Source organism: Microcebus murinus, chromosome 9 (genome assembly GCF_040939455.1).
Source record: "Microcebus murinus isolate Inina chromosome 9, M.murinus_Inina_mat1.0, whole genome shotgun sequence".
Classification (NCBI taxonomy): Eukaryota; Metazoa; Chordata; class Mammalia; order Primates; family Cheirogaleidae; genus Microcebus; species Microcebus murinus.
Window position 1 is genome coordinate 83698618 of NC_134112.1, and position 12795 is coordinate 83711412.

At 58.2% G+C, this 12795-nt stretch overlaps 1 protein-coding gene across 1 annotated transcript in view; it reads right to left on the reverse strand.

Moving 5' to 3' along the window:
- The window catches only part of PLXNA4 (plexin A4), a 424461-nt gene that overhangs the window by 82568 nt on the left and 329098 nt on the right, over positions 1 to 12795 (reverse strand). Inside the window, exon 10 of the mRNA XM_012739739.3 lies at positions 161 to 361. Within this exon, the coding sequence (XP_012595193.1) occupies positions 161 to 361 (201 nt within the window). The remainder of the gene's footprint in view (positions 1 to 160; positions 362 to 12795) is intronic.

The following is a 12795-nucleotide window of genomic DNA, read 5'->3' on the forward strand; positions in this document are numbered from 1 at the left end:
CACAGCGTGCTACTGGGACAGGTGCTAAGGGGCGTGGTGGCACCAGCAGAGTTGGGGGAAGGCCCTGTGAGCGGAGCTGATGGGCTGCCAGGAGAGGGCAGTGGGGGGTGGGACGGCAGTGGGGGGTGGGGCGGCAGTGGGGGGTGGGGTGGCGACTCACAGAGGTGTTCTGGCACTGCACGCTGGAGCTGTTGAAGCGCAGGGCCGGCACCCTCTCCTCGCTGCCCTGGATGTTCAGGACGCACTCGTAGCCGCGCTGCCCGGACTGGGGCTGGGGGAGGTTCTTGGCCTTCAGAGTGATGGGCTTGATCACCTCCACGGGCACCAGGATCTTGTCCACTCGCAGCAGCTGGGGGCAGTCCTGGGGACAGAGGGCAGGCTCAGGTTGGTTAGCCTGGAAGCCAAAGGGCAAGAAGGTTCCTGCAGACACACCCCGGATGTTCCCCAGCGCCACTCTCCTTCAGACACACCACAGGAGGCCCCAGGCTCTCACGCCTGCCCCATAGCCCCACCCTGGGTGGGAAGGAATGGGACTGAGAAATCCCAGGCCTTGGCGTCCCGTCTTGAGGCCACTCCTCACAGGGCCATCCCTGCCCTCTTCAACTTCCGTTTTCATGCCTTCCCTGCTCACGCCAGGGCCTGACACTCCTGGTCTCCTCTGGCTCTCTGCTACCCAGCAGAGACTGACCCGGTGTCCTGTCCCACTGTGGGCTGATGGCTGCTCTGCCTGCCAAGTTCCAGGCTGCCAAGGGTTGGGACAGAGAGGCCTCCAAGAAGCTCCGTGGTGAGGGCCTCGCTCTGCCTCAGGAATGCGAATCTGGACCACGGCGGGGTTGGGGAGAGGGGGTAAGGGGGGCTTCCATATTCGGGCTGAGTCTGGCATTTGGGAATGCTCTGGAATGGGTCCCAGAGACAGTTTAAATCCTGAAGCTTCTGGCTGAGCTCTGGGGATGTTCTGACCCAAAGAAATGTCTCTCACATCAGACACACGCTGAGCTCCTCTGGACGCTAGCAATGTCATGCTTAGTCCTGGAGCCTCAGGGCCCAGACGGCCTTTCTCCAGAGGCTGTCAGCTCTGTCTGGGAGGGCTGGGGGGAATGGGGCCAGAGGAAAGAGGGTGGGTGCTCTGCCAGCGACTGGCAGGGGCTGCTCTCCCCCTGCCCCAGCTCTCGTCCCCAGCAGAGTAAGCCAGGCGGACATGGCCGATGGGAGGAGGCCCAGGCAACCAGGCCACTGTCCCTGCCCAGTCCCAAAGCAAATATGAGTGGAATAGCTCCCTCCGTCATGGAAAGCTGCGCCATCACAAGGCTGAGGCCTGGAGGGAGGAGACTCGAGCTAGCTCTAGAGCCGGCTGAGCTCCTGATGAGCTACGGAACTCTGAGCACATCGCCTCCCGCTCTGGGACTCAGCTTCCTTATCTAGCGACTGGGTGGACTCCAAGGCCCCGTCCATCTTCGTCAGGCATGATTCCATGATTTGGGGTGGTCGTCTCCTCTGGTCACCCAACGGGAGCAGAGGAGGGACAGTGACGCAGGGGGGATGGAAGCGGGAAAGGGAGAGCGGGACAGAGGAGGCTATAGGGGAATCGAGGAGAAAGAGAGGGAGCCAGAGGAGTGGTCTGCAGATGGGCCAGCGGTGGGACCCGGGCCCATCAGAGCAGTCCCTCCCCCTGCCCTGCTGCAGGTGCTCAAACCTTTGTCCCGGAGGTCAGCTAGAAGGGGACAGCCACCCAGCAATTCCACTCCCCGGTATACGCCCAAAAGAACTAGGGCAGAGACTAAGGCAGATGCCGGTACACCCACGTTCACAGCAGCACTGACCACAGTAGCCAAAAGCCGGAGACACCCAAGTGTCCAGGGATCCGTCAATGGATAAACAAAATGCAGTCTCCGCACGCGGCGGAGTATCACCCAGCTCTAGTCTCCGCACGCGGGGGAGTACCACCCAGCTCTAGTCTCTGTACATGGTGGAGTATCACCCAGCTCTAGTCTCCGCACGCGGCGGAGTATCACCCAGCTCTAGTCTCTGTACATGGTGGAGTATCACCCAGCTCTAGTCTCCGCACGCCGCGGAGTATCACCCAGCTCTAGTCTCTGCACACCGTGGAGTATCACCCAGCTCTAGTCTCTGTACATGGTGGAGTATCACCCAGCTCTAGTCTCTGTACATGGTGGAGTACCACCCAGCTCTAGTCTCCGCACACCGTGGAGTATCACCCAGCTCTAGTCTCTGTACATGGTGGAGTATCACCCAGCTCTAGTCTCTGCACACCGTGGAGTATCACCCAGCTCTAGTCTCTGTACATGGTGGAGTATCACCCAGCTCTAGTCTCCGCACACCGTGGAGTATCACCCAGCTCTAGTCTCTGCACGCGGTGGAGTATCACCCGGCTCTAGTCTCTGTACATGGTGGAGTACCACCCAGCTCTAGTCTCCGCACGCGGCGGAGTATCACCCAGCTCTAGTCTCCGCACGCCGTGGAGTATCACCCAGCTCTAGTCTCTGTACATGGTGGAGTATCACCCAGCTCTAGTCTCTGCACACCGTGGAGTATCACCCAGCTCTAGTCTCCGCACACCGTGGAGTATCACCCAGCTCTAGTCTCTGTACATGGTGGAGTATCACCCAGCTCTAGTCTCCGCACGCCGTGGAGTATCACCCAGCTCTGGTCTCCGCACGCGGTGGAGTATCACCCAGCTCTAGTCTCCGCACACCGTGGAGTATCACCCAGCTTTAGTCTCTGTACATGGTGGAGTATCACCCAGCTCTAGTCTCCGCACGCCGTGGAGTATCACCCAGCTCTAGTCTCCGCACGCCGTGGAGTATCACCCAGCTCTAGTCTCCGCACGCGGTGGAGTATCACCCAGCTCTAGTCTCCGCACACCGTGGAGTATCACCCAGCTCTAGTCTCCGCACACCGTGGAGTATCACCCAGCTCTAGTCTCCGCACACCGTGGAGTATCACCCAGCTCTAGTCTCCGCACACCGTGGAGTATCACCCAGCTCTAGTCTCCGCACGCGGTGGAGTACCACCCAGCTCTAGTCTCTGTACATGGTGGAGTATCACCCAGCTCTAGTCTCTGTACATGGTGGAGTATCACCCAGCTCTAGTCTCCGCACGCGGTGGAGTATCACCCAGCTCTAGTCTCCGCACACCGTGGAGTATCACCCAGCTCTAGTCTCCGCACGCGGCGGAGTATCACCCAGCTCTAGTCTCCGCACGCCGTGGAGTATCACCCAGCTCTAGTCTCCGCACGCGGCGGAGTATCACCCAGCTCTAGTCTCCGCACGCGGTGGAGTATCACCCAGCTCTAGTCTCCGCACGCGGTGGAGTATCACCCAGCTCTAGTCTCCGCACACCGTGGAGTATCACCCGGCTCTAGTCTCTGTACATGGTGGAGTACCACCCAGCTCTAGTCTCCGCACGCGGCGGAGTATCACCCAGCTCTAGTCTCCGCACACCGTGGAGTATCACCCAGCTCTAGTCTCCGCACACCGTGGAGTATCACCCAGCTCTAGTCTCTGTACATGGTGGAGTATCACCCAGCTCTAGTCTCCGCACGCGGTAGAGTATCACCCAGCTCTAGTCTCCGCACACCGTGGAGTATCACCCAGCTCTAGTCTCCGCACACCGTGGAGTATCACCCAGCTCTAGTCTCCGCACACCGTGGAGTATCACCCAGCTCTAGTCTCCGCACACCGTGGAGTATCACCCAGATCTAGTCTCTGTACATGGTGGAGTATCACCCAGCTCTAGTCTCTGTACATGGTGGAGTATCACCCAGCTCTAGTCTCCGCACGCGGTGGAGTATCACCCAGCTCTAGTCTCCGCACACCGTGGAGTATCACCCAGCTCTAGTCTCCGCACACCGTGGAGTATCACCCAGCTCTAGTCTCCGCACACCGTGGAGTATCACCCAGCTCTAGTCTCTGTACATGGTGGAGTATCACCCAGCTCTAGTCTCCGCACGCGGTGGAGTATCACCCAGCTCTAGTCTCCGCACACCGTGGAGTATCACCCAGCTCTAGTCTCCGCACACCGTGGAGTATCACCCAGCTCTAGTCTCCGCACACCGTGGAGTATCACCCAGATCTAGTCTCTGTACATGGTGGAGTATCACCCAGCTCTAGTCTCTGTACATGGTGGAGTATCACCCAGCTCTAGTCTCCGCACGCGGTGGAGTATCACCCGGCTCTAGTCTCCGCACACCGTGGAGTATCACCCGGCTCTAGTCTCTGCACGCGGTGGAGTATCACCCAGCTCTAGTCTCTGTACATGGTGGAGTATCACCCAGCTCTAGTCTCTGTACATGGTGGAGTATCACCCAGCTCTAGTCTCCGCACACCGTGGAGTATCACCCAGGTCTAGTCTCCGCACACCGTGGAGTATCACCCAGCTCTAGTCTCTGTACATGGTGGAGTATCACCCAGCTCTAGTCTCCGCACGCCGTGGAGTATCACCCAGCTCTAGTCTCCGCACACCATGGAGTATCACCCAGCTCTAGTCTCCGCACACCGTGGAGTATCACCCAGCTCTAGTCTCTGTACATGGTGGAGTATCACCCAGCTCTAGTCTCCGCACACCGTGGAGTATCACCCGGCTCTAGTCTCCGCACACCGTGGAGTATCACCCAGCTCTAGTCTCCGCACACCGTGGATTATCACCCGGCTCTAGTCTCTGTACATGGTGGAGTATCACCCAGCTCTAGTCTCCGCACACCGTGGAGTATCACCCAGCTCTAGTCTCTGTACATGGTGGAGTATCACCCAGCTCTAGTCTCCGCACACCGTGGAGTATCACCCGGCTCTAGTCTCTGTACATGGTGAAGTACCACCCAGCTCTAGTCTCCGCACACCGTGGAGTATCACCCGGCTCTAGTCTCTGTACATGGTGGAGTATCACCCAGCTCTAGTCTCCGCACACCGTGGAGTATCACCCAGCTCTAGTCTCTGTACATGGTGGAGTATCACCCAGCTCTAGTCTCCGCACACCGTGGAGTATCACCCGGCTCTAGTCTCTGTACATGGTGGAGTACCACCCAGCTCTAGTCTCTGTACATGGTGGAGTATCACCCAGCTCTAGTCTCCGCACGCGGTGGAGTATCACCCAGCTCTAGTCTCCGCACACCGTGGAGTATCACCCGGCTCTAGTCTCTGTACATGGTGGAGTACCACCCAGCTCTAGTCTCTGTACATGGTGGAGTATCACCCAGCTCTAGTCTCCGCACGCGGTGGAGTATCACCCAGCTCTAGTCTCCGCACACCGTGGAGTATCACCCGGCTCTAGTCTCTGTACATGGTGGAGTACCACCCAGCTCTAGTCTCCGCACGCGGCGGAGTATCACCCAGCTCTAGTCTCCGCACACCGTGGAGTATCACCCAGCACTAGTCTCCGCACACCGTGGAGTATCACCCAGCTCTAGTCTCTGTACATGGTGGAGTATCACCCAGCTCTAGTCTCCGCACGCGGCGGAGTATCACCCAGCTCTAGTCTCCGCACACCGTGGAGTATCACCCGGCTCTAGTCTCCGCACACCGTGGAGTATCACCCAGCTCTAGTCTCCGCACACCGTGGAGTATCACCCGGCTCTAGTCTCTGTACATGGTGGAGTATCACCCAGCTCTAGTCTCCGCACACCGTGGAGTATCACCCAGCTCTAGTCTCTGTACATGGTGGAGTATCACCCAGCTCTAGTCTCCGCACACCGTGGAGTATCACCCGGCTCTAGTCTCTGTACATGGTGAAGTACCACCCAGCTCTAGTCTCCGCACACCGTGGAGTATCACCCGGCTCTAGTCTCTGTACATGGTGGAGTATCACCCAGCTCTAGTCTCCGCACACCGTGGAGTATCACCCAGCTCTAGTCTCTGTACATGGTGGAGTATCACCCAGCTCTAGTCTCCGCACACCGTGGAGTATCACCCGGCTCTAGTCTCTGTACATGGTGGAGTACCACCCAGCTCTAGTCTCTGTACATGGTGGAGTATCACCCAGCTCTAGTCTCCGCACGCGGTGGAGTATCACCCATCTCTAGTCTCCGCACACCGTGGAGTATCACCCGGCTCTAGTCTCTGTACATGGTGGAGTACCACCCAGCTCTAGTCTCTGTACATGGTGGAGTATCACCCAGCTCTAGTCTCCGCACGCGGTGGAGTATCACCCAGCTCTAGTCTCCGCACACCGTGGAGTATCACCCGGCTCTAGTCTCTGTACATGGTGGAGTACCACCCAGCTCTAGTCTCCGCACGCGGCGGAGTATCACCCAGCTCTAGTCTCCGCACACCGTGGAGTATCACCCAGCACTAGTCTCCGCACACCGTGGAGTATCACCCAGCTCTAGTCTCTGTACATGGTGGAGTATCACCCAGCTCTAGTCTCCGCACGCGGTGGAGTATCACCCGGCTCCAGTCTCCGCACACCGTGGAGTATCACCCAGCTCTAGTCTCTGTACATGGTGGAGTATCACCCAGCTCTAGTCTCCGCACGCGGCGGAGTATCACCCAGCTCTAGTCTCCGCACACCGTGGAGTATCACCCAGCTCTAGTCTCCGCACGCGGTGGAGTATCACCCAGCTCTAGTCTTCGCACGCCGTGGAGTATCACCCAGCTCTAGTCTCCGCACACCGTGGAGTATCACCCAGCTCTAGTCTCCGCACACCGTGGAGTATCACCCAGCTCTAGTCTCTGTACATGGTGGAGTATCACCCAGCTCTAGTCTCTGTACATGGTGGAGTATCACCCAGCTCTAGTCTCCGCACGCGGTGGAGTATCACCCGGCTCTAGTCTCCGCACACCGTGGAGTATCACCCAGCTCTAGTCACTGTACATGGTGGAGTATCACCCAGCTCTAGTCTCCGCACGCGGTGGAGTATCACCCAGCTCTAGTCTCCGCACGCCGTGGAGTATCACCCAGCTCTAGTCTCCGCACACCGTGGAGTATCACCCAGCTCTAGTCTCCGCACACCGTGGAGTATCACCCAGCTCTAGTCTCCGTACACCGTGGAGTATCACCCAGCTCTAGTCTCCGCATACCGTGGAGTATCACCCAGCTCTAGTCTCCGCACACCGTGGAGTATCACCCAGCTCTAGTCTCTGTACATGGTGGAGTATCACCCAGCTCTAGTCTCCGCACGCGGTGGAGTATCACCCAGCTCTAGTCTCCGCACACCGTGGAGTATCACCCAGCTCTAGTCTCCGCACACCGTGGAGTATCACCCAGCTCTAGTCTCTGCACACCGTGGAGTATCACCCAGCTCTAGTCTCCGCACGCGGTGGAGTATCACCCAGCTCTAGTCTCCGCACACCGTGGAGTATCACCCAGCTCTAGTCTCCGCACACCGTGGAGTATCACCCAGCTCTAGTCTCCGCACGCGGTGGAGTATCACCCAGCTCTAGTCTCCGCACACCGTGGACTATCACCCGGCTCTAGTCTCTATACATGGTGGAGTACCACCCAGCTCTAGTCTCCGCACGCGGCGGAGTATCACCCAGCTCTAGTCTCCGCACACCGTGGAGTATCACCCAGCTCTAGTCTCCGCACACCGTGGAGTATCACCCAGCTCTAGTCTCTGTACATGGTGGAGTATCACCCAGCTCTAGTCTCCGCACGCGGTGGAGTATCACCCAGCTCTAGTCTCCGCACACCGTGGAGTATCACCCAGCTCTAGTCTCCGCACACCGTGGAGTATCACCCAGCTCTAGTCTCCGCACACCGTGGAGTATCACCCAGCTCTAGTCTCCGCACACCGTGGAGTATCACCCAGATCTAGTCTCTGTACATGGTGGAGTATCACCCAGCTCTAGTCTCTGTACATGGTGGAGTATCACCCAGCTCTAGTCTCTGTACATGGTGGAGTATCACTCAGGTCTAGTCTCCGCACGCGGTGGAGTATCACCCAGCTCTAGTCTCCGCACACCGTGGAGTATCACCCAGCTCTAGTCTCCGCACACCGTGGAGTATCACCCAGCTCTAGTCTCCGCACACCGTGGAGTATCACCCAGCTCTAGTCTCTGTACATGGTGGAGTATCACCCAGCTCTAGTCTCCGCACGCGGTGGAGTATCACCCAGCTCTAGTCTCCGCACACCGTGGAGTATCACCCAGCTCTAGTCTCCGCACACCGTGGAGTATCACCCAGCTCTAGTCTCCGCACACCGTGGAGTATCACCCAGATCTAGTCTCTGTACATGGTGGAGTATCACCCGGCTCTAGTCTCCGCACACCGTGGAGTATCACCCGGCTCTAGTCTCTGCACGCGGTGGAGTATCACCCAGCTCTAGTCTCTGTACATGGTGGAGTATCACCCAGCTCTAGTCTCTGTACATGGTGGAGTATCACCCAGCTCTAGTCTCCGCACGCGGCGGAGTATCACCCAGCTCTAGTCTCCGCACACCGTGGAGTATCACCCAGCTCTAGTCTCCGCACGCGGTGGAGTATCACCCAGCTCTAGTCTTCGCACGCCGTGGAGTATCACCCAGCTCTAGTCTCCGCACACCGTGGAGTATCACCCAGCTCTAGTCTCCGCACACCGTGGAGTATCACCCAGCTCTAGTCTCTGTACATGGTGGAGTATCACCCAGCTCTAGTCTCTGTACATGGTGGAGTATCACCCAGCTCTAGTCTCCGCACGCGGTGGAGTATCACCCGGCTCTAGTCTCCGCACACCGTGGAGTATCACCCAGCTCTAGTCACTGTACATGTTGGAGTATCACCCAGCTCTAGTCTCCGCACGCGGTGGAGTATCACCCAGCTCTAGTCTTCGCACGCCGTGGAGTATCACCCAGCTCTAGTCTCCGCACACCGTGGAGTATCACCCAGCTCTAGTCTCCGCACACCGTGGAGTATCACCCAGCTCTAGTCTCCGCACACCGTGGAGTATCACCCAGCTCTAGTCTCCGCATACCGTGGAGTATCACCCAGCTCTAGTCTCCGCACACCGTGGAGTATCACCCAGCTCTAGTCTCTGTACATGGTGGAGTATCACCCAGCTCTAGTCTCCGCACGCGGTGGAGTATCACCCAGCTCTAGTCTCCGCACACCGTGGAGTATCACCCAGCTCTAGTCTCCGCACACCGTGGAGTATCACCCAGCTCTAGTCTCTGCACACCGTGGAGTATCACCCAGCTCTAGTCTCCTACGCGGTGGAGTATCACCCAGCTCTAGTCTCCGCACACCGTGGAGTATCACCCAGCTCTAGTCTCCGCACTCCGTGGAGTATCACCCAGCTCTAGTCTCCGCACGCGGTGGAGTATCACCCAGCTCTAGTCTCCGCACACCTTGGAGTATCACCCGGCTCTAGTCTCTATACATGGTGGAGTACCACCCAGCTCTAGTCTCCGCACGCGGCGGAGTATCACCCAGCTCTAGTCTCCGCACACCGTGGAGTATCACCCAGCTCTAGTCTCCGCACACCGTGGAGTATCACCCAGCTCTAGTCTCTGTACATGGTGGAGTATCACCCAGCTCTAGTCTCCGCACGCGGTGGAGTATCACCCAGCTCTAATCTCCGCACACCGTGGAGTATCACCCAGCTCTAGTCTCCGCACACCGTGGAGTATCACCCAGCTCTAGTCTCCGCACACCGTGGAGTATCACCCAGCTCTAGTCTCCGCACACCGTGGAGTATCACCCAGATCTAGTCTCTGTACATGGTGGAGTATCACCCAGCTCTAGTCTCTGTACATGGTGGAGTATCACCCAGCTCTAGTCTCCGTACATGGTGGAGTATCACCCAGCTCTAGTCTCCGCACGCGGTGGAGTATCACCCAGCTCTAGTCTCCGCACACCGTGGAGTATCACCCAGCTCTAGTCTCCGCACACCGTGGAGTATCACCCAGCTCTAGTCTCCGCACACCGTGCAGTATCACCCAGCTCTAGTCTCTGTACATGGTGGAGTATCACCCAGCTCTAGTCTCCGCACGCGGTGGAGTATCACCCAGCTCTAGTCTCCGCACACCGTGGAGTATCACCCAGCTCTAGTCTCCGCACACCGTGGAGTATCACCCAGCTCTAGTCTCCGCACACCGTGGAGTATCACCCAGATCTAGTCTCTGTACATGGTGGAGTATCACCCAGCTCTAGTCTCTGTACATGGTGGAGTATCACCCAGCTCTAGTCTCCGCACGCGGTGGAGTATCACCCGGGTCTAGTCTCCGCACACCGTGGAGTATCACCCGGCTCTAGTCTCTGCACGCGGTGGAGTATCACCCAGCTCTAGTCTCTGTACATGGTGGAGTATCACCCAGCTCTAGTCTCTGTACATGGTGGAGTATCACCCAGCTCTAGTCTCCGCACACCGTGGAGTATCACCCAGGTCTAGTCTCCGCACACCGTGGAGTATCACCCAGCTCTAGTCTCTGTACATGGTGGAGTATCACCCAGCTCTAGTCTCCGCACGCCGTGGAGTATCACCCAGCTCTAGTCTCCGCACACCGTGGAGTATCACCCAGCTCTAGTCTCCGCACACCGTGGAGTATCACCCGGCTCTAGTCTCTGTACATGGTGGAGTATCACCCAGCTCTAGTCTCCGCACGCCGTGGAGTATCACCCAGCTCTAGTCTCCGCACGCGGGGGAGTATCACCCAGCTCTAGTCTCCGCACACCGTGGAGTATCACCCAGCTCTAGTCTCCGCACGCGGTGGAGTATCACCCAGCTCTAGTCTCTGTACATGGTGGAGTATCACCCAGCTCTAGTCTCCGCACGCCGTGGAGTATCACCCAGCTCTAGTCTCCGCACACCGTGGAGTATCACCCAGCTCTAGTCTCCGCACACCGTGGAGTATCACCCGGCTCTAGTCTCTGTACATGGTGGAGTATCACCCAGCTCTAGTCTCCGCACACCGTGGAGTATCACCCGGCTCTAGTCTCCGCACACCGTGGAGTATCACCCAGCTCTAGTCTCCGCACACCGTGGAGTATCACCCGGCTCTAGTCTCTGTACATGGTGGAGTATCACCCAGCTCTAGTCTCCGCACACCGTGGAGTATCACCCAGCTCTAGTCTCTGTACATGGTGGAGTATCACCCAGCTCTAGTCTCCGCACACCGTGGAGTATCACCCGGCTCTAGTCTCTGTACATGGTGGAGTACCACCCAGCTCTAGTCTCCGCACACCGTGGAGTATCACCCAGCTCTAGTCTCTGTACATGGTGGAGTATCACCCAGCTCTAGTCTCTGTACATGGTGGAGTATCACCCAGCTCTAGTCTCTGTACATGGTGGAGTATCACCCAGCTCTAGTCTCCGCACACCGTGGAGTATCACCCAGCTCTAGTCTCTGTACATGGTGGAGTATCACCCAGCTCTAGTCTCCGCACACCGTGGAGTATCACCCGGCTCTAGTCTCTGTACATGGTGGAGTACCACCCAGCTCTAGTCTCTGTACATGGTGGAGTATCACCCAGCTCTAGTCTCCGCACGCGGTGGAGTATCACCCAGCTCTAGTCTCCGCACGCCGTGGAGTATCACCCAGCTCTAGTCTCCGCACGCGGGGGAGTATCACCCAGCTCTAGTCTCCGCACACCGTGGAGTATCACCCAGCTCTAGTCTCCGCACGCGGTGGAGTATCACCCAGCTCTAGTCTCTGCACGCTGTGGAGTATCACCCAGCTCTAGTCTCCGCACACGGTGGAGTATCACCCAGCTCTAGTCTCCGCACACGGTGGAGTATCACCCAGCTCTAGTCTCCGCACACCGTGGAGTATCACCCAGCTCTAGTCTCTGCACGCGGTGGAGTATCACCCAGCTCTAGTCTCCGCACGCCGTGGAGTATCACCCAGCTCTAGTCTCCGCACGCGGGGGAGTATCACCCAGCTCTAGTCTCCGCACACCGTGGAGTATCACCCAGCTCTAGTCTCCGCACACGGTGGAGTATCACCCAGCTCTAGTCTCTGCACACCGTGGAGTATCACCCAGCTCTAGTCTCCGCACACGGTGGAGTATCACCCAGCTCTAGTCTCCGCACACGGTGGAGTATCACCCAGCTCTAGTCTCCGCACGCGGTGGAGTATCACCCAGCTCTAGTCTCCGCACACCGTGGAGTATCACCCAGCTCTAGTCTCCGCACGCGGTGGAGTATCACCCAGCTCTAGTCTCCGCACGCCGTGGAGTATCACCCAGCTCTAGTCTCCGCACGCGGGGGAGTATCACCCAGCTCTAGTCTCCGCACGCGGTGGAGTATCACCCAGCTCTAGTCTCCGCACACCGTGGAGTATCACCCAGCTCTAGTCTCCGCACGCGGCGGAGTATCACCCAGCTCTAGTCTCCGCACACCGTGGAGTATCACCCAGCTCTAGTCTCCGCACACCGTGGAGTATCACCCAGCTCTAGTCTCCGCACGCGGTGGAGTATCACCCAGCTCTAGTCTCCGCACGCGGTGGAGTACCACCCAGCTCTAGTCTCTGCACGCGGTGGAATATTACCCAGCTCTAAAAAGGAAGGAAGCTCTGATCCTCACTACAACGTGTATGAACCTGGGACCATGCTAAGAGAAAGGAGCCAGTCGCAAAGAGAGAAACACAGTGGGACTCCACTCTCAGGAGGTCCCTAGGGTAGCCACGTTCAGAGATAGGAAGCAGAGTGGTGCTGTCTGAGGGGAGGGTGCATGGGAGGTGTTTGAGGGGCACAGAGTTCTGGTTCGCCATAATTCAACAAACACCGAGGAGCAGCAGGGAGGCAGGAGGAGAGAGGGGCCCGGCCTTGACCACGCACGTGGCCCTGAGGCTCTCAGGTGTGTGGGTCTCTGGGGACTGTAGATGCCACACGGGGAGAGTCTCAGCAGCACCACCTGTGCCCCAGCCCC